At 41.9% G+C, this 21,768-nt stretch overlaps 1 protein-coding gene across 1 annotated transcript in view; it reads left to right on the forward strand.

The window, feature by feature from the left end:
* The window catches only part of LOC306964466 (cadherin-4-like), a 302,824-nt gene that overhangs the window by 225,674 nt on the left and 55,382 nt on the right, over positions 1 to 21,768 (forward strand). Inside the window, exon 6 of the mRNA XM_079558468.1 lies at positions 18,793 to 18,948. Coding sequence (XP_079414594.1) covers positions 18,793 to 18,948 — 156 coding nt within the window. The remainder of the gene's footprint in view (positions 1 to 18,792; positions 18,949 to 21,768) is intronic.

The raw sequence follows: 21,768 nt of genomic DNA on the forward strand, positions 1-21,768 counted from the left end.
TCTGCCCTGCTTTGCGCTGCCCAGGGCCCAGCATAGGGCAGCATAGTGGATAGCAGAGGCTACCTGCTCACTCCAAAGGACCTCAGTCTCCTCAGAAGGTGGAGGCGACTTTGGCCCTCCTTGTACAGGACATTGGTGTTGTGAGACCAGTCCAGTTTATTGTTGAGGTGATCACCCAAGTTCTTGAAGCTGTCCACCTCCTCAATGTCCTCCCCCTGGATGTTCAGCGGTGTGTGCTCCATCTCCTTCGTCTTAATGGTGTTCAAGCACAGGTGGTTGCGCTCACACCAGTCCACAAAGTCCATCATGATAACCCAGGTCGTTCCCCTCAGACACACAGCCCACGACGGCCGAGTCGTCGGGAGAACTTCTGCAGATGACAGTTGTCCGTGTTGTGTGTGATGTCCGATATGTAGATGGTGAAGAGAAACGGTGAGAGGGCGGTGCCCTGAGGGGCCCCAGTGCTGCACGTGACCACCTCAGACTCACAGCTGCTGTAGTGTGGTCAGTCCGTGAGGTGGACGATGGTGCAGTGAGATGTCCATCCACTCCTGTGTCCTCCAGCTTCCCCCACAGCTGCGCCAGTTGGATGGTGTCATTGTAAACCATGTAGACATAGTTTACAATTGTTTTTTACATAATTTAGTCAATGTTCGGTCACTTTTAGACCTGGTTAAGTCCTGCTTTTTATTTTTATCAAGGCTAGGTGATACTTCGAAAGTCACATATTGTATGAGGTGGTGTCCCATTCATAAAACCACAGTGCTCTATGTCTTTGATAACTAATGGTCACAATTTTGCATACAGACAAGAATTGCATCTACATAACACACACACCTTAAAAAAAAAAAAAACATCTAAAGACAGTAAAGGAGACACACAAATCTCTCAGAAATCCTCAATGTATTCCTCTGATATGATGCAAAATGGTGCCGTCCTGGGCTTGGCTTGGTGTTAAATGAAACACTAAATCAAAACACCAAAAGACACAGGAGTTGTGTCGGTGTCAAGGGCAACAGTTTGGGGCTCTTAATAGAAGATGAGCAGGACTTTATGAAGCAGATAAATAACGGCTTAACAAACAGCTCCGAGTCTCTCGCCCCCTGGAGGTCCCACCCGGCCAACCCCCATCACAAGGATGAAGGAGAAGTGTCTTTTTTTTTTTCTCAACCCCTAGAAGACATGAAAAAATAATGTGCGGGGAAATTGAAGGGAAAGATATTCAGGAGGGGACTGGTGATGGAGAGGGAGCAGGGCAGAAAGTGTCAGCGATTAACAGTGATGCAGACAAGGACACTGCTAAAGAGGACGGGGTTAACCGAGAGGCTGGAGTCAGAGGAGAATTTGGGATGAGGTACTTGTTTTACTGCTTTTAAAATGGTTAATTATGTTTTTATTTTATTGTAAATGAACAAATCTAAGGCCATACTGCGTCAAATTTCATCGTATTAATAGAATAAAAAATATAAAGCTTTGAGCAGGATTGTTTCCACAAAGATGTTGCTGATTTGATCTTCACTTAGCATCTTAGCATGTTTACAGTTTTCTTTATGGCAGTGTAGGTTCTAGGGCAGGGGTGGGCAACGTCAGGCCCAGGGGCCAAATCCGGCCCTCCAGCACAGAACCTCTGGCCCCCAATATGATTTTGAGAAATATAATTATGCAAATAAGGGATCAAATACCTGTTAAAGCACTCTAAAAATGTGAGAAAGCATCTTTTTATAGTGTATTTTTTAATGTCCTGTCAGAACATCCCACTTGGTCATATATAATGTAAAACAGTGATTCTCAACTGATGGGTTGGGACTCAAAAGTGGGTCGCGAGCCTATAGGGAACTTTTTTTTCAATATTTTCCATCAGAAATCAATCTGATCTGTTTTGAAGAAGAAGAAGCTCTTAATGGATCTGTCTTCACTAGCTGTAGTGAATATTGTATCAATAGTCACCTGCCTGGATAATTCAGGGTTGGATTTTTTTGTCTCTTTCTCTCTAATCCAAGAGGCTTCTTCAGCTTTGGGCTCCCTCTGGACTTAAATCCACCATGCACACCAGTGGATCTGAACTGAAAAGCCCTTGTGGATGAGAGGTGAAACATCATGCTTAATGAACAAAGTATGGAAATTTGGGTCATCTTCATCCGCATCCTACTTCCCTGTTTCTGACTCTCTCTACTTGTAGAAACACTATTGTTATTGAGCACTTTTTCCACCTTAGTTGTGTCGAAGCCAGAGACATACAGAGACGCTGATCATTCCATTAAGTAGCACCTGCCTTTTTCTATTTCTTCAATTGTGTTTACCTGTGAGACTGCGCTAACACAATCACATCAACAGAGGCAATCGCAAATGGAAGAAAGAAGTAATTGCACAGAGGGGCGGGGGGAGCCCTGGGCACGAGATTCAATCAAATCACTTTTGGATGCAAGTTCTAGTGATGTCAGATTGTTATTTCACTTAATGTGCTTGTTGTTTCCCGATTTTCTATTTTCCCCTTTTTTTCTTTTTTCCTCGAGGTGAAAATCGCAGCCTGTCTTATCAAATTTGCATTGTTGTTTACAATGAAAGCGCGCCATGTGGATTGCTTTGTGCAGGCATAATAGATACGGTTCCGGGGTGATTGTGTGGTTGTCGGCGGTAACCTATCCAGCCGCACACAGAGATCCATGCGGGCCGCAACATGAGCGTGATTGTGTAATAAAACTCCTGGCTGCGCACATAAACGCTTTACAACCTCCCCCGGATGGAACGGCACATAGGATAAACGCTTTAGCAATAGATAAAAAGTTGGATTTTTATTCCTTTGTCCCTTTAACTTTAAGGTCTCTTGTTGCTCAGTGGTTGTAAGTATTTTTGTCGATTGTCCCATTTTCAGATTTTATTTATTTATTTATTTATTTTTACAGGAACGATTCTCAGTTCATCCACATGAAAAGTTGTCCATAGCACATTAACTGCTATGGGCTAAATGCACAGTTTCCCCACGTGCCGTCTTCCTGGACAGTCAGCCAGACGCTGTACTTCCTGTCAGCGATCGTTTACATTCACAATTAGCAGGGTCCCACACAAATAGAGATAGCTCAGGATTTGGTTAAGGACAACGAGTTACTGATGGACAGTCGCAGAAACGTATTACAAACATCATGTTCGCTGTGAATCCAGCACCCAAAGGAAACGCCAGCTGTCGTAAGGTAGGAGCTTTCATCTTAGAGCTAAAGGCTAGTGTTGAAAAATGATAATATAACATGTAAACAAGTAAATATTATTTAAACTACTAACAGGACGATTCTTTTTTGCGCAGGCTCTTTCAAAACTTTGCACTAGTTTTATTTTTTATTTTGTTAGCTGTGTTAGCCTCAAGACAAAAACATCCACCGTTATGAACACGGAGTTTCCTCCAGTGAAGTCGCTATGTCTCATGTAATATTTTTTAACCTGCTCCAGTCACAGCTTAACTTTTACTCGCTGTCCTTTACCAAATCTTAAGCTATTGCTTCATGTCTGTGGGACCTGCTAATTTTTAATGGGAAGAGATAACGGACAGGAAGGACAGCGTCTGGCTGACTGTCCAGGCGGAAATCACGTGGGGTCACTGTGCATATAGCCCATTGGCAAAGAGTAGAGAGGTACTCGGTTCATCTTAGGCTACAGTATATTCTAGTCCTGTTGCCTTGTTGAGGAGTCATTGTCAATTGGGAAAAGTCACAAAGCATAAAAATATTACAATGATTCTGTTCATTTCACGGTGTGTCGAGGTGCGACAGAAAAATCATTCTTATCTAAATGCAGTGTAAGAGATTGAGATTGTTTTTCGCACAGTCCAACGGTGTATTGACATGGATGGGTCTCATGTTAAGTTCACTAACATGCACTCATCTAAATGAACAAATAATATCGATACCTGTTCAGATCTCCCAGTAGAAAAACCCATCTTTGTGTGCCACTTGGGCAACCCGTCAGGATCAGTATAGGCACAGCAGTGCATCGTCTGGGGGACCCAGGTGTGTCTACCTGCAGATTTAGGCTGTTGTACATATTTTAGGTAGTTGTTTAGACCAGTGGTTTTCGTCAGCCTTTCCCAGACATTTAATAGTTAGTTGTGCATCACAGTGAAATACAAATGTTCATTATGTCGAATGCAAGGTTCTTGCTTCACCCTGAATTAGAAACGTAAACTGCTCAAATAAACTAAACTAATTAATTTATGTACAGAAAAGGTATAGAAGCTATTTGAGTCTGTTAAATTGACTGTTATTGGGTTATTTTTCATCATAACTTTACCTGTTTTGGCTCATTTAATGCTTATTCAACAACATCTTTTGAGGAATAGACAATATTTTACAGTATATTCTACAAGTCTAATTCGTATTTGGGTCGCGGCTTGTCATCCCAGAGTGATTGCGGGTCCCGACGCCATACAACTGATTTAGACTCTTATCACGTCTTAAAGAGGGGGTATTATGCTTTTTTCAATCACATAGCACCAGTCTATAGCACACTACAATGATGACGAAACCTTCTGTTGGTCTGTAAATGCAGTAAATTAGAATAACTGCCTTGTATAAAATTGCTCTCTTAAAATGGCTGTAGCTAATGTCTTGAAATAGGCCTCTGTCTCTTTAAGAACCTCTTACCCTTTCCGACACGCTGTCTGTGGCATCAGTGGGGAGGGGGTTCTGCTGAGGAGCAGTGGTTGGTTACTCGGCTGGTGACGAAAGCTCGGAGGCGTCTCGAGGAGGTGGTGGCGTTCCTAGGAGGACTCAGGCAAACCTATCTCTAAAATGGCTGCCATCAGAGTTTTTACAGATTACTCAAAAATACGTGAATGTGCTAAGGCAACACTTCAGACATGTTTTTAATGAGGGAATGACATAATAACATGATGTAAAGCTTGAAAAAGTCGATTTTGCATAATACCCCCCCTTTAAAGGAACACGCCACCGTTTTTCAGTACTGAGATATGTTCATACCTGAGCTTAGACGAGTTGATGCGTAACTGTCTGGTCTTTACACTGCACTCAGTCACGCAAAAAGACATTAACATCTCCTCCTCTCCTCTATGGAACCAACAGGGGTGAAGTTAGAATCGGCCAAGCTCTTCCACGTTTTCTTTGACTTTACTGTGCTGACGTGGATGTGCTCCTAAGGTGTTATCACGCCTTACAATAAAGTACCCCTTTATATCTGCTTAGAAAATCGACATGTTTAATTTTGTGTAACTATACTTTGATCGTGTAACTACTCACATAACTGTATTTAAATAGGGAAAACGTGGAAGAGCTTGGTCCCTTCTAACTTTACCCGTTGGTCCCATAGAGGAGAGGAGGAGAGGCTAAATGCCAACAACGTCCTCTGTGTTTTTGCGTGACTGAGCGCATGCGCAAAGACCAGACAGGTACGCATCAACTCGTCTAAAAACTCGAGCAACTAAACAGTGAAAGGACATTATAGCTGTATTACCATTGTGTATTTGCAGGCCTCTGACTGTGTGTACATAGTAGCCCCGGACAACCTGTTTCACCAAGAACTTGAAATTACAAATTTGGAAAAGGCCAGACCGCTCCATATGTCTCCTGTTTTTAACACCACGTTTCACCAAGACTTAACATGGTGTTCTGCCTGACAAAATCAGCATATTTGACTAAACCGATATTTATTCATGTTGCCTGCGAATCCATGTAGAAATGGTGGGCATCCTGCTGCTCCCTCCACTCCGTCTCAGTCAAAAAGCCAACTGACCAGCTGCTCGGCCCAAACACCAACCATCTGTATGTCAGCGCCATGATGTGCAATCCCCATGTTGGTCTGGTATACACTGTAGTAGTGAATACGCACACGCATGGCTACACAAACACACAGGCGCTGCTCCTTCACTCCTCCAAGGTTCATTTGTCAACGCGACAGCTGGACTCTGGCTGAGGCGGACTTTGCCAAGCAGAATCCACGCGCTCGGTTTTTCGCGGAAGCCAGCAACATCCCTTGGAAAAAGAAAAAAAGGAAAACATTTTTGACACACACTTAGACCGCTGTGCTGTCCGTGTGCATGACCAAGCGGGTCCACGTTGGCTTGTTTGTATGTCTGTCTAACATCCAGCGGTGGCGGCGACAAAGTCCAACCCCTCTTCAGTTCCTCCCTCCCCCTGCACTTGGCATGATGCAGCTTTTGGCACGCGGGAAGTTGTTGTGTCTGTTTTCAACCCCCCCAATCCCCATCCCCATCCCCATTGCTCAAGCTCGCGTCCTCGCTTGGACTCGCATTCTCCACCCCACGTCTGGTCCGGGGAATGCCTGTTTACCTCAAAAATATCTTCAGAAAGTGTTTATCCCCGCAGGCTGGGAAGTCGAAAAAATCTGACTGTTCGCTCATTCCGAAGCTTCAGTGCCATGATGTAACCCGATGTTTTCGCAGACGGAATTAGAAAAGGTGGCTTAAAAGGTCATGTGTCTCGTCAGGAGGGGAAAAGTGCGAGCTGTGAAGATTGCTATTTCTACAAACAAGACTAGCGCGCTTCGAAGGATTCTGCTGATGCCGCCAATTTGTCAGAGCCTTTGATGTTTTCTCCCACCCCGTTTCCTCCTCGCATGCATTTCTCTGTTGATGAATTTTAAACTTTAGCGCATATTAAAGGTGACTGTGGCTGCTTTCAAACGCGGTTCTTTTGCGAGAAAGTGCCGCGCCAAGCAGATTCCATGTCGCTGTCTTTCGCGAGCCCTCCTAGTCTTAGACACTCTTTACTCTAATTACTCAAATTGGGTTTCCTGGGGATGGAAGGCGCCCAGGGGGTAGTGCGGGGTCCTTGGTAGTGTCCTTGTCGGCGCCTTAAGGGAGCTGCTTGTGAAGTCATTCATGCATCCATCGCACTCTCCCCAATTTCACAATTTAATCAATTCCCCTAATGAAAAAGAGTGTGGCGGGGAGAGGTTAAAAGCGAGATGGCGGGACTTAATGCCCCAAACTTGACTAAGGCGAGAGCTTATGGGGGGGATGCACGGGCACATTGTCTGGCGCTACAATAGCTTCCTCCCTTTCATTCTCAGACCCACTGGAACAGGGAAGACCTATCCCATTGTTACCTCCAGGGAGAATAGCACCACTAATTTGCCATAAGCAGGACTATTAAGGACCAGGCTGCTTTCACACTCTCATAATTGGAAAAGTCATTCAGTGCTTAACTTCCATTACAGCGAGTTATTTTGGCCTAATGCTGCAGAAGATCTTTTAATAATCTTACCTGCATCAGTCACAAAGGCACGCGGAGCACAAGAGCTCTCCATTTCAGGCCATCACGCTCCCTCGATGCAATTTTACCCATTTACCTGCACGCTGGTTTTTGGGACTATATAATTTCAGGTGTTTTATTGGAAGAAAGGGTAAAAGCTTTTCCAGTCGCCTGCACGCATGGTCACACACTGTTTCCTTAAAATACGTCTGTAATGACAAATTTTAAATGTCATTGTAGTCACGGTGCACTCAGACGCGGGGAACGGGAGCAGAGTGAAATTTTTCAAACGAGTAAAAAGGTTGATGCCTGAGCTGATTTAGCAAACTTTTAACCTTTTAACCCCAAGGCACTCAGCATTAAAATGTCCTTTCATCATGCAAGTCAATTGGGACCTGCAGATTTTATTCTTTGGCAATTGCTCTTGGTATACTTTCTGAGTCTCTATCATAGGAGTTTCTGATCTGATAAAGATCATGTATTACCATGATAAGGCAAGCTCAAGTCTAAGAACATCTCAGAACACGGTACAAAACAAAACCTGGGAAAATTCTCGGGTATTCCAGATGTGTCCACAGTGATGTAAATGAGGAGTAAGAATCAAAAACTATTATATACAGTTTGCCTTATTTTGAATGTTGAAAAATTCCTCAAAATAGTATGATCCATCCATTGTCAAAACGTCACTTTATCATCTAAGTATGAAACCCTTTTTATTTGTCTATTGCAGCCAAGACTGCCTGCCACACTTTTACATGTGCTCTTGGTCTCCAGATAAAAACTGTCAAATAAATCTTTGCTCATTGTCCAACTCGACATCTTCGCTCACTACGCCTGTGGACATGTGTGTGCGCACGGCCAAAGCCGCTGTCTCTCCTGCATCTCCTACATCATCAAACTTCTGCGGCCGATCCGTGGGCGTCCATGAGAGAACTGAAGGGCTTTATGCACAAAGATGGTGTCGTGCCATTAGCGCTGCTCCTGCGACCGCTCCTGGACTGGACCATCATGGCCCGCTGCTGCTCCTTTTTCAGGCCGGATGGAGGTCAAAACGTTATGTGATAAATTACCGTAATGATTTGTTTAAGATTAATCATACAATCATTGTGACATTTCATTTGTATAAGGAGGACTGCTGTAAAAACCTCTGAATAGTCGGCAGAGACGTATGCAACAATTATATAAAAAGACAAGCATTACGCATGAGCTGCACCTTTAACTTCGCACCTCTCGGATTTTGAAACCACATTCACCCATAGTTTCTATTAAACATGTTCCATTCTTGAACTGCAAGCATGTCGTCAGATTTTGATGCCTGTGTTATTTTGTTTTCCATATGTTCTTATTCCCTCCTCTTATTCACTTGTCGTTCTCATCCCTTTAAAAGGAATAGTTTTAATTGAACTACACTATTCAGGCTTTCAAAATCAATCTATTATGTGTGTGTTTTTTTTTAAACAGTCTTATTAACAGCGGCGCCGGTTAGCCTATTCAAGCGCATACCTCGGCTGCTAATGAACACAAACACCAGGCTCATTTGCATTATGTTCAAGGTGGATAGTGCATTCCTGGAAATCCTAACTTCAGACGGGGCGGAGGCTCTACATCAATCCTGTCGTGCCTTTTGAAGAGATACAATAGTGAGCATCAAAGCACTGCTAAAGTCTGTGTTTTAGATCGGCTGTGCAAAAGCTCTTAATGCACACAGTTTGCTGACTCATAACGAAACACAAGGATGTCTTTTTATCTCTGACAGATGGTGTGTGTGCGCGCGTGTGTGTGTGACAGACTTCTTTCACATCTTTCCTTTGTAGTAACTTGGGTTTAAACTACGTGCCTGTTACCTGTTTTTTGGTCAAAGTGCATCCCTTCAGGCTTTACGGTGCTTTCTTTGTTGTGGCTGCATGTGCGTTGGGGTTTGTTAGGCCTGTTGGCTGGGTTTTAGCAATGTGAAGAGGATCTTCAGAGATTTGTTGTTACTTTGCTGTCTGCCTGTGATGTGCCGTTCCAAGGTCCTGCTGCTCACTGAACCACTGGCATTCAGCCGTACAACGGTGAACCACGGAAACCTAATTGGCACCGCCAGAGCAAAATCCTGTTTGTGCGCTTTTCAACATCTCCAGTAGAAAATTAACTCAAAGCGCTTAGACACATGTTCAGTGGTTTTGTGCCTTTTTGTAGCCATTTGCGTCAGCTGTCCTCGGTGTTTAAACTTTAGCATGCCCTTTATGTATAGTGCAGAAAGCTTCTTTACCTCTTTAGTTAACATTTTGTGTGGCAGTCTGATGCTAGAATCACATTCATTCCTAATGAATTGGTAAAAATGAAATGCAGGTAGCATAGAGGTGGCAGCACTGAATGATTTTAATGTATTTGAATATGTCTGTATATAGGAAAGAGTGATTGGACTGATGCAGAATAAAATGTAGTGAATGGTGAAATGTTGTATGGTTGACTTTGTGATGGACTGTGAGAATAATGCGCTGTCATACTGTACAGTGGGAGGGAAAAGTATGTGAAAACTTTGAAATTTCTCACATTTCTGCTCAAATTGGTCATAAAATGTGGTCTGATCTTCATTGAAATCATAAGAAAGAAAAAACTGCTGCAGTTCAGTAAGATTTCTGAGCGTTCACTTACTTGCTTCCACACTGTATTGTGAATGCTTTCATGTTCTGGCCAATAAAAATATGATCAAATGTAAATGTTTGGGTGGTTTTAGTTTAAGCAGAAACTGTTTAATCATTGTTGTGATTTTGATGAAAATCAGACCCTCTCCTGTTGAAATTCTTAGTTGATTGAAAGCCTAAACAAACCTTAAGATGTTTGAATAAGCAATTCTTAGATTCTCCTTTTTTATTTATTTTTTTCATTTTCGTTGCGTCTCGTGAAACACAGATCACATTTTTAATATATATGTAGTTCTGTATCCTGATTGCCTGGGGATAATAGCGTCTCAGATCAGATGTCTCGGCTGTAAATCCGTAGCTTAAGAAGATTTTGAAGCTATAAACAGTATACATAATCATCAGAGTTCAAGTCATTCGAGAGTTCTGGATTCCACTGATTTTGATTAAACAGACACCATCATTGGTCCCCTCACTTCCCTACGTCTGTGGTCTTTGCAATGGAAAATACTGTTGCCCCATGGACACACTCTGACCCATTGCGCAAACAGGGAACTGATATATTGCTGTGTGAATAAAAAAATGTAATATTTGGATGTGGAACCTGCATAAATTGCCTCCTAAACTCCCTTTTCCCCCAAGTTTGACACAGTGTAGTTGTTGGTGCGGAATTAAATGTAGCTGTTTGAAAACTTACTCATCAAGATTCACAACGTTAAAACGACCAGCTCATGCGTGCAATTTATATCTTTTTCACAGACTCTTCAGGAACTTTTTACTTTCGACAAAAAGTCATTCTTAAGTTCAGCGCATAGAGCGTTGAAGTTGACAGCCATAAAATTAAATCACAGATAATTCAATTTACAAATCCATTTATCCTTTAAACACCATTAAGTATGAGTCTTAATGACAAAGTCCAAACATTAGTTCTTATATTGCAGTTAACCAAGTCCATTAGCATATGGAAGAGTCATGTTTTATTCATTCTGTTTCCGGACCTACGCATACATTATCTTTCTCCATTATATCAAATGGCATCATTATGAGCGTCTGAAGTTTGAATTACAAGTTGATTTTTATACAGAACTAACACAGTAGTCTGTAAATCATCTTTAGATACAGTGAGAACAATTGATAAAGTAGTTGATGGTCGTTTTTATGTGTTAAGTCACACTGCGAAAGATTTCCCAATATACATGACTGATCAAAAAAAAAAAAGTTGCCACCTGGTTTTAACTTCTTAACCCCCACCTGAAAAAAGTGTCAAAATAGTGACAGAAATGAGACAAGAACAAGGATGAGAGCAAGAGAAATGCAACAAAAGGAGCAACAGTAAATGGACGAAAAAGTGATGAAAAGTGACACAAATCTGGCAAACTGTGACGTAGAGATGGGAACTGGAGAAAACGTACTTGGTTAAGGTGGGGGTTAAGAGGTTAACTAACTATGATCTGGGGATTCTGCAGTTTGTCAAGTCTAGGTTCAGCAACAGTATGGGCCCACATGATCATCCTGAATGACCAGGTTATTCCATCAGTAGATTTCCTCTTCACTGATGGCACAGGCGTATTCCATATTGACATTGACAGGATCCATCAGGTTCACATCGTGAAAGACTGGTTCATCATTTTCACTCATGGATTGGCCGCCACAGAGTCCAGATCTTTGTGCACTGGTCCCACTCTCCCATTATCAGTTCAGGATCTTGGTTAAAAATGAGCGCATTACTGGATGGAAATAAATCTTTTGACATTGCAGACGCTTATAGAAACAATGTTGCAGCTGTGTAATCAAAGCTGTCCAGCAAAATATTAACCTCTTAACCAAGCGCATCTTCTCCAGTTCGGCTTTACCCAAATCTAAAATCTTCTTGACTGGAGAGCAATAGTGTAATGCTTCATTTGAAAGGTAAGGCCTACAAAACATTTCATAACTTTGTTGTCACATTGTCACCGCGTTTTTGTCACATTTTTTAAGTGTTTTTGTCTTTTTTCTTACATTTTCATCCTCATTTTCATCACTATTTGGATTCTAGTTTGTTAGTTTTTTACATTTTTTCATTTGGGTGAAGCCAAACTGAAGAAAATGTGATAACAGGTTAAAGCAGGGGTGCCCAAAGTGGGGCCCGCAGGCCAAATTTGGCCCGCCAGAGGGTGACCTACTTTTGCGCCATCTGGTTAATACCAACTCTCTCCCATTCATTATCAATGGTAAATATGGATGCAGTATACTTTTTTGCCACTAGCGTCAAATTGGGGGCGCTGTTTCACTCCTTTCGCAAAGTTAAGGAAATACTGTTGTGGTGACTTGGTGTTTATCACTGATCACCAACTTTTGTTACAAAGGTTGTTGACATCAACAAAGGTACATGTTAAAAATTCAAGCTGAACTGACACTTTCAAAATGATCAATTGTGGCATTTTCTTTGAGTTAACGTATGAGATAAAGTCACTTTAGGTAGGCTACTGTAACGTGTCGTTTACATTTTGCATTATATGGCTACAATTGTTGATTTTGTTCAACTAAAACAAGGATTTTGCCATAGTTAACGTTTGTTTTAATGTAGCATGATGTTTGCGTAGATAGTCTCAAATACAAATATATGCAGAAAAAAAAAAAAAAACTATTATTATTTGCAGTTATATGTGTTTCACGCTTGACTTTGCTGTGTTTGGCCCGAGACCCACAGGCACTTTTTCATTTTGCCCCTCGGAGGCAAAAAGTTTGGGCACCTCTGGGTTAAAGCATGTGACCTCTTTTTGTAAACCAAAAGACCAATCAAAAAATAAAAGCCAAAAGTGAAGCTCAGCCTCAACAAAGTCAGGTGTCAGGTCCGAGGAGGCAAACCCATTCACGGTAAACACTTGTTTCTTTGGGTTTTTTTTCACTAATTAAAAACATCAATAATTAAATAAAGGCTTGTATTCTGAATAATGCGTGAAAAGGTTACGCAGCATGGCTTTAAAATGTCTTTGTTATCATCGCCATAATCCAAGACTGTTTATTTCTGAATAGTTAAAAGCAGCAACGTTTGGCCTTTTGAAGCTTACGCAACAACAGTTTAGCTGCGTTCTCTTCGGCATTCACGATCCCAAGCAGCTGAATTTAAAAGGCTTAGTTAACATGAATTTTTAAGCAAGAATTAATTCGTCTACACCCCAGTGAGTCGACGCGGGCTTTATTCCTTTCCCCTCTCCCCGCGGTTTTCCCAGCAGACCCAGTGGCGTGATCATTTCTCATTTGATTCCGTTTTGCCTGGCAGAAGGCTGCTAAGCTCGCTGATACCATCTCCCAAGAAGCCGACAAGTTGTCAGTAATGAAGGGAATTGCTTTGATCCGTCAACAAATAGGTCATTTAGACAGTGTCTGATTCGTAATGTGGAGTTGTTGTTTTTTTTCATTCTTCAACTACTTCTTGTCCGCTGTGTCTCATTCTCCAAGCGCAATTTTGCCGCTTTTGTGAAAACACCATTTTGTTCATGTTCGTATCATGTCGTTCCTTTTTCCATCCTTTTTTGATGATGAAACGAAAGCGGGATGTTCACTATTAAAATGACATCTCGGCTGTCAAAAACAAGACTGATGGATTTTTGTGGTCGCTATACAAACATTTCTTTAGTTTGTTTATATTGGATTCCCTCATGTACATCCGTGTTCACATGTGATTTATTATAAGCGTCGTTATTATGTCTCCACGGAGATGTTGATTTTAGGCTGTAAAAATACTCCGGGAAAGATCAGTCTGTGCGTCTCTGTCAACATCAGTGACTGAGGAACAATTGTTCATCATTGGTATAGAACAAAGGCAATGTGAAATTTCAATCATGCAATCAATGTCTATGAAGGTTGGTTGATGTCAATGAACAACATATTTAGCTAATTCTCTCACAGTGGGATAGCTGGGGTATAACCTGCATAACTTGAATTGAAATGTTCCTTGATGAAGTGACTGAACATATGAAAAAACACGCAATAATATACACTGTATGCTGATTAGTGCATATCATTTAATCATACCGATCTTCCACCTGGCGCAAGGACAGTGTTGCTCCAAACGAGGCGGTCATCTTACATGTGCGCAGCTGTTGGATTATGTGCCTGCGCCACTGGCAAAGGGATGTCGCTTACAAAAAGAAGTTGTCGAGTGAGGTGTGGTTTATTACAAGCACATCTTTTCCTCGTTTACATCTTGCTGCTTCGTTCTTCGTTCGTTCTTACTTTAGCATTATAGGTTTGTATAAGCTCCATCAGGTCAAACTAAAAACCTCATTCGTCTCAGCGTGAGTTAAAGGAATACGCCACTGTTTTTATATACTGAGATATGTTCATACCTTAGCTTAGATGAGTTGATGCGTACCTGTCTGGTCTTTGTGCATGCTTTCAGTCACGCAGATGTTGTTAGCATTTAGCCTCTCCTAGCATAGGTATAGCTCCAAACTGGGGTGAAGTTAGAAGCCTAGAATGGTAAATGGTCTAAACTTATATAGCGCTTTTCCACCTACATTAGGCACTCAAAGCGCTTTACAGGAGGGATCCACTCATACTCTCATTCATACACCAATGTACGCAGACACTGGGGGCAATGTGGGTGAAGTGTCTTGCCCAAGGACACAACGACAATGTGCACTTTCAGGAGGTGGGATTCGAACCCCCGACCTTCCGATCATGAGACGACCCGCTCTACCATCTGCGCCACTGTCGCCCCTACAGAAGTGTAGTTGTTGAATTGACTAGTGTAACTTTTTACGTAACTGTGTTTAAATAGGGAAAACGTGGAACAGCTTGCTAGCTGCTAACTTCACACAGTTTGGAGCTATACCTATGCTAGGAGAGGCTAAATGCTAACAACGTCTGTGGTCTATTTGCTTGACTGAGCGCACGCACAAAGACCAGACAGCTACGCATCGACTAAGCTAAGATATGAACATATCTCAGTATAGAAAAACGGTGGCCTATTCTACATAACATCGCCATTGACCATGGGTGTCTGTCCTGCCCACATACAGCCCACTTAATGCAGCAGGTAAGATATCACAGTGCGCTCCTACTAAGCAGCAAATTCTACGCTATAGTCTGCGTTAAAAGTCATAAATCATAAATTAAAGCCGCTTTACAATAACACAACAATATCATGTGATGTTCCCAAGGACACAACTTTAACAAGGCCAGCAATCTTTGAGTTAGCAGGCAAACATCTGCACTCACTGAGCAGCTGCCGCCTTGCTCTGAACACTGTGTTGTTTTGAACTGGTCAAATACAACCCACACGAGTATGAGTGAATAACAGCGGTCAAATATCTTTTCATTCCTGATCATTAGTCCGCATAAACAACGCTCGAGGCACCGGCGCATAATACTCTGATGCACACTGAGTTTATCCAACAGCCCATCCATAAACATCTCGCAGTAGCAAGAAGAATAGTGTGAATCTGCAGCCATTCCTTTACAGTTTTAACATTGTGGGAGGGAGAGCTAATTGGCTGGAATGAGAGCGCTAACATGCAAGACTGAATCAATCCCCCCTCGAGCACGGGAAGACTTTGGAAAACCGGGTTTGGAAAATCCTGAGAGCGGGTGGAAACCCAAATGGAATTATGGGAGAGAGCTATCACTTCCTAACTGGTGAGGATTTATATGCCGCTGCCAAGGCCCGACGGATTGGGAGTAATTTCATTTTCCATGCATGGCTTCTGTCCCTACAGAAACCGCGAGGAAGAGGAGGCAAAGCGAGAACTCAGAGTGGGGTAACGTGGGGGAAAGGCGATGGGAGGAGTCAAGTGGATTGAGCGCAGCCAGGGAGAGAGTTTGGAAGTTGTGTGTGTATAATAGTGGCTTGTTGTTTCAAATGTGACAGGGGGAGAAAGTGGTGGGCTACAATTAGTCTCTGCTCTTAAGAGAGGCAAGACACGACAAAGATGCGTTGCATGATTTCACTGATCAGTAAGTAAGGATTTTATACGAACTGTGCAAATCGACCTAACAAAATATCTTGCAAGACAGAGAGTCATTGAGTTTTATATTTCCGATGGAAATAGCATGATAAGAACAAAAAACTAGGATGATTGCATTTTGCAGCCCTGTTTTCATATTATTAGCAATGAAATACTATCCATGTTCCCTGGTGATGTACAGTCCTTATACCGGGTTACAATGAATCATATTGTAAAACTGCATCTGTCCTTTTTCCATGAGATTACCATGATTGTATATTATATACGTATATATTATATATATTTGTATTTTCAATATTTCCATTCCATTACCATTTAATTACTGTGCACTAAAGTAAAGTGCTATCCTGATGTCGTATCTCTTTGCAACCAGCCATACTGTGATCTGAATCGTTGCCATCTCTGCCCAGTGACACAATTCAAACAACATAAAAAATAATTAGATTTGGATAGTACATCGCCCACCAAAATTGTGAAAGTAATGAACATTCTGCAATAAATAAACCTGCCAATTCAAATTGATTAAATGGAATGAAGCAAAAATAAGGCCTGTGCCACATTTGTATTTCTAGGTGAAAGCTCATCAAGCGAGCCATCTAAACAAAAAGAAATTCAAATGGGTTACAGCACTGCACTGAGACACCACGTCTCCTATAAATGTGTTACTTTGTTGTGTTTGACTGGTTTCTTTTAGAGGCAAGCGGGCGCAGGCCTGAAGCTTGTTAATTATAAGAGCTGTCAGCAGTAATTCAGGCAGATATGTGCAGTGCATTCTGACACTCTTCTTCCTTTCCCGCTCTCCCTCTCCCCGTCTCCCCAAAGGAAAAACATACACGGAGTCACGCACAAATACAAAGCATTAGCGGGATGTTGTGACAACTCATCTTGCAATCTAGCACTTGAATTGTGCTTTTGTGATGCCCATAACACGACTTGACTGATACTGGAAAGACGCAGCAAAGAGGAGTGATATCCTGTGGCTCTGAGCTTGGGGAGTTTTATTTGAAATGCTGTTTTATTATACATGCTAATAGTGCCTTGAATGAGAATATTGTTTGTAACTCACCTCAGAACTACATGCTGCGTTGCTAAATCTACTAAACTCTTTAAACTTGTTTTACTGACCCCATGTGGCTGGAGTTTGCATACTGTTGTTGGAAGCGGGGTCAAATACCTTCCCCAATATTGCTGTTCCCTTTCAGACGCCAGAGGTATTAGACCGATGTTCCCCGGCTCTGTAGCGTGTAGTGTGCCATCGCATTTTTCTCCTCAAGGTAAAGGACTGGGGTTAGAGGTTGGAGGAGCATGTAAGGATTATTGGTTCGGTAAAGGTTAGGGTTAGGATCTGGTGTAGACATTGGAGCCGCCGCTTAGTACGCAGGGAACATCTCACAATGTACTGCTGTGAGTGGAAAAATCTTTATTCTTTGCTCCATAAAATGTGTCTCGTCATACCTAACTAATGCCACGCTATACAGTTCATTACTTGATCCCGCCAACTCCTTCAGCCTGTTTTGTTATCCATCTTTTTACCATCGACTGAGGTTTGTGGATTTACAATTAGGTTTCAGTGTCTTCTATCTTGTTCCCGACCAGTTTCCGGCATCACCACCCGATAATGACAGGAACTATAGTCGGACGTTGACGGTGAGTTTTTTGGCGTCTCCTCTGGTGGTAGGACAAATCAGGATGACACCTGTCTAATACACTATGTCCTTCCCTTGTCCTTGTTAGCTGCTCCAGCTATTTTCTCAGCAGACCCGGAATTCACCGTGTGTCAAAAGTGCGGCTAAATTGGTCAGACCATAGGGGTGAAAGATGGAGATAGCTTTTTTTTTGGAGAGCCTTACTGCACTCAAACTCTCCACAGAGGAAGTAATTTAGTGTAAAAAATAAAAGTATACAACCTGTCCATTTGTGTACTAGGACATCCTGTTCCCAAGTACACCTCAATAAGTGAATGATTGAGTCTTTTTTTTTTTTTTTACAGCATCGGGTTTGTTAATGGTTAGAGATGGAGTGCTTGAAAGCTTGGTTGCTATTTATAAATTGAAAATGTCCCGCTCCAAATTGAGTCCAAATTGCACCGCATTTCAGCCGAAATCACAAACCTTGCAGGACACTTAATGCATGTTAGTGATCTATCCAACACACCAAAATACATGTCTATTTCTTAAGGAACGTGGTGCCTCCCATTATATGCAGTAATAGAATGGTATTGACTAGCACTTCCGATGTGTTTAACCTTGTTTGCTGGCAATTTCAATTTGTAGCACGATTACTCACTTTTCTATCCCCGTCATGTAATGTCATCTCATGCATTGATTATAGCAGATAATTACATCCTTCCAATGCTCTCCTTATAGCGCACATCATGGTTGCTTTGAAGGCGCTCGGTCAAACTTCAACTCGAGCTACCCGCTGCAGCGCTAATGGAATATTTGAGTATGTTGTAGCCTGAAATGCCAAACGGTGATGGACAGACGTGTGGGCGCGCTGTGGCACTGACCTGTGTTCAACCAGCAGATATAATAGACAATAGGATGAGGTCTCTGTTCAGTGTACCTTACATGGGTTTGTTTTTGCTCATGTGCTTCTCTATTTTTTATTATTCTGCAAACATCGAGTGTTTCATTGTTTCTTTCGGGAGAGTTTTCGGGGATTTTTTTTTTTTTTTTGGCATGTCATAATGTTGTCCCCTCATCAAAAAGACAATACTATCTAAACAACAAAGTTTAAGATCAGGGTGTGTTCAAGAGTATTACCATATACCTGCAAAAAGTATAATACCCCCTCTTAAAATGAAGAATTCTGTCTGTTTTTGCTTTTTTATGAATGTTTGAACGCCCAGTTCCACACAGGGACCATTATTTATTCACTTCTTACTCGGTGGTGGTAAGCCATGCAGCCACACCTATAGAGGAGACAGAAGAAATCTTGGCAAAAAAAACATTTCTCACATGAATTGACTGGAATTGTGTTTTGATTCTCCTGCAGATCCGCTCGGACCAGGACCAGGACATCTCCATCCGCTACAGCATCACCGGAGTGGGGGCAGACCAGCCGCCCAACGAGGTGTTCAGCATCGACCCGATGCTCGGCAAAATGTTTGTTACCAAACCTCTGGACCGAGAACACCGCTCCTCATATCATGTAAGAGACTCGCCATCACCGTTGCGGATTCAATTTAATACAGCTGTCTAAATCATTTCTAGTTAAGGAATAAACATGTTATCAAGTTCCAGCTGAAAGTCTTATTTATGAACATTATCAGGATGAAAAAGAAAGAAAGAAAGAAAGAAAGAAAGAAAGAAAGAAAGAAAGAAAGAGACAGAAGGAGAGAGTAAGAATGAAAGAAAAAAGAGAGACAGAAGGAGAGAAAGAGAGAGTAAGAAAGAAAGAAAGAAAGAGAAAGAAAGAAAGACAGAAGGAGAGAAAGATAGAGAAAGAAAGAAAAAGAAAGAAAGAAAGAAAGAAAGAAAGAAAGAGAGAGTAAGAAAGAAAGAGACAGAAGGAGAGAAAGACACAGTAAGAAAGAAAGACAGACAGAAAGAGAGACAGGAGAGAAAGAGAGAGAAAGAAAGAAAGACAGAAAGAGAAAGAACGAGAGAAAGAAAGAAAGACAGAAAGCGAAAGAGAGAGACAGAAGGAGAGAAAGAATGAGAGAAAGAAAGAAAGAAAGAAAGAAAGAATGAGAGACAGGAGAGAAAGAGAGAGAAAGAAAGAAAGACAGAAAGAGAAAGAACGAGAGAAAGAAAGAAAGACAGAAAGAGAAAGAAAGAAAGAAAGAAAGAAAGAAAGAAAGAAAGAAAGAAAGAAAGAAAGAAAGAAAGAAAGAAAGAAAGAAAGAAAGAAAGAAAGAAAGAAAGAAAGAAAGAAAGAAAGAAAGAAAGAAAAAGAGTATAATAAGTTTTACTAACAAGTTGGGGCTTTATCTTATAGTTTAACTCCACTGCTGTTTTTTACAGGTTGAAAACTGAAAAAAATAAAAAGAAAGCAGGCACTGTAGCTTTAATGGTGACATCAAAGTTGATGTAAGTCCTTTTTATGAAGCCAGCCTCTGAGCGTCAGTGAAAAATGCCCCTGTGTGATGTTGATGTAGTGCACTTCCACAGTGGGTTTATCGGCCTCTCAGTCTCTGCCTTCTGTATCTGGTCCGGGTTGTATTTATATGGTAAGCCTCTCTGAGTTAGAGTTCCAGCCAATGCCAAGTCCAGCTCTTTAGTGCCGGCTGAGCAGATTTATGTCCAAGAGTTTCTCCGATCAATGTAGTGATTTGTTAAAAAAGGCCCGCTTAGACTCCGCTCCTGTTTGTTGTGCACAAAAAGACACCCGAGTGCTGCATGCAGGCAGTTCACTCCAAGATTTACTAACCTGACAAAGCTGAAAGTAATGCCGCACGATATGAGAAAAAATAAAGCAGACCACAAATAATACCGATATAATTATATAAAACTTGATCATTTTGACAACGTTTGCTCCCTTCAAATTAAAATATAAATCTATTGTGTTCTCATCAACCTGAGCCAAAATCGAAATTTAACAAAGACAAAATCTGGACAAAGCATTTGGCAGGATCAGGGCTAAAAAACAAGGGAAAGTTTAGAGAAAGTTTGTTTGAATCTCAGTTTGATAGAAGTTATTGCATCCACTAATATCGAGATCATAATAATTTGATGACACATTGCGCCTCATCAAAAACTATATGAGAAGGCCTCCAATTCTCCGTAACAAAAAACGGTGTCTTCCCATTTACAACATATGTGAGGCATTAACTGAGACTTTGAAACACTTTTAATCACCAATATTGGCTAATGTAGAGCCACAAAATAACCAAAGCTGTTCACAATAGCAGCAGTTGAGCGGACTCATATATTTGTTTCAGATTTCTGTGAGTCTGCATGTTTTGTATTTCTACTCTAGCATCTGCAGCCTGTTGTTTTAGAGTCATTTGCTTCTTTAGCAACAAAAGGTGCATCCGAAAAGCTACATTTTTCTTTGCATACTACATATTTCATACAAGGACAAAACAAAGTTATGGCTGAGTTCCTCTTCAGAATCACGGAAATTCACAAACTCTCTCTCCGGCACGTCTACTCCCGATGCATTCTTATGAGGGAGGAACCTTGGAGCGCTTGTGTTTTTCAGTTTATCTCTCTCCAGATCCACCGCTTCTTCTTTCTCTCTCTCTCTCTCTCTCTTTCCTCCTCGTATGCGCTCGTAGATAATAACTTTAATGTGGACCCTGAATTACATTTGGTCTTCTTTAAACATGGCGGTAATCTCTGACTCCTGCTGTTATTGAATTAGGCTTGGATGTGGGACGCGGGGGAGGAGAGGGAAGAGCGAGGGGATAGGGGAATAAGATAAGGGTCCACGCTCAGGCCAGAGATGTGATAGGCGATGGCAGCGCACGGATATTAGGCGCGGGGATGGATCAGACAATGCAGCCGGTAAAAAGTAAAGTTGAATTAACCCCGGGGAGACCTGGGAACGCAATTCGGAGTGAGGTGCGGAGTGGGAAGCAGATGGGATAGGGACGAGGAGGAGGAGGAGGAGGAGGCGAGCATCTTCAGAGGAGCCGATGGAGAGGGCTACTTATTCTATTTCCTGCAGCGCTCAGGGCCATTTGAGTTATCAGGCTCACGTGGCTCAAGCAGTGATCGAGTAGTTTGGGTTCCCACAGGCTTTGCACACGCAGAGTCATCCATGGTTCTTTTACAAGTTAATATGAGACTGTTGACTGTTCTTCTATGACAGTAAAGTACCTCTTAAAAAGGGAGGGGTACATTTTTAACTAAATATTTGCAGTCGCTCTTTACATTACAGCTCAATAGCATGATAATAGAAGTAAAAGTGCTTCCGTCGGGCCATGTCCTGCTGACTGAAGGACATCTTCGTTCGGCAGGCTATCAGGAAGCTACACTCTCTCCCTTCCCTTCCTCTTTCCTCTTTCTTGACAACAAAGTGAAC

Source organism: Gobius niger, assembly GCF_951799975.1.
Source record: "Gobius niger genome assembly, chromosome: 6".
NCBI lineage: Eukaryota > Metazoa > Chordata > Actinopteri > Gobiiformes > Gobiidae > Gobius > Gobius niger.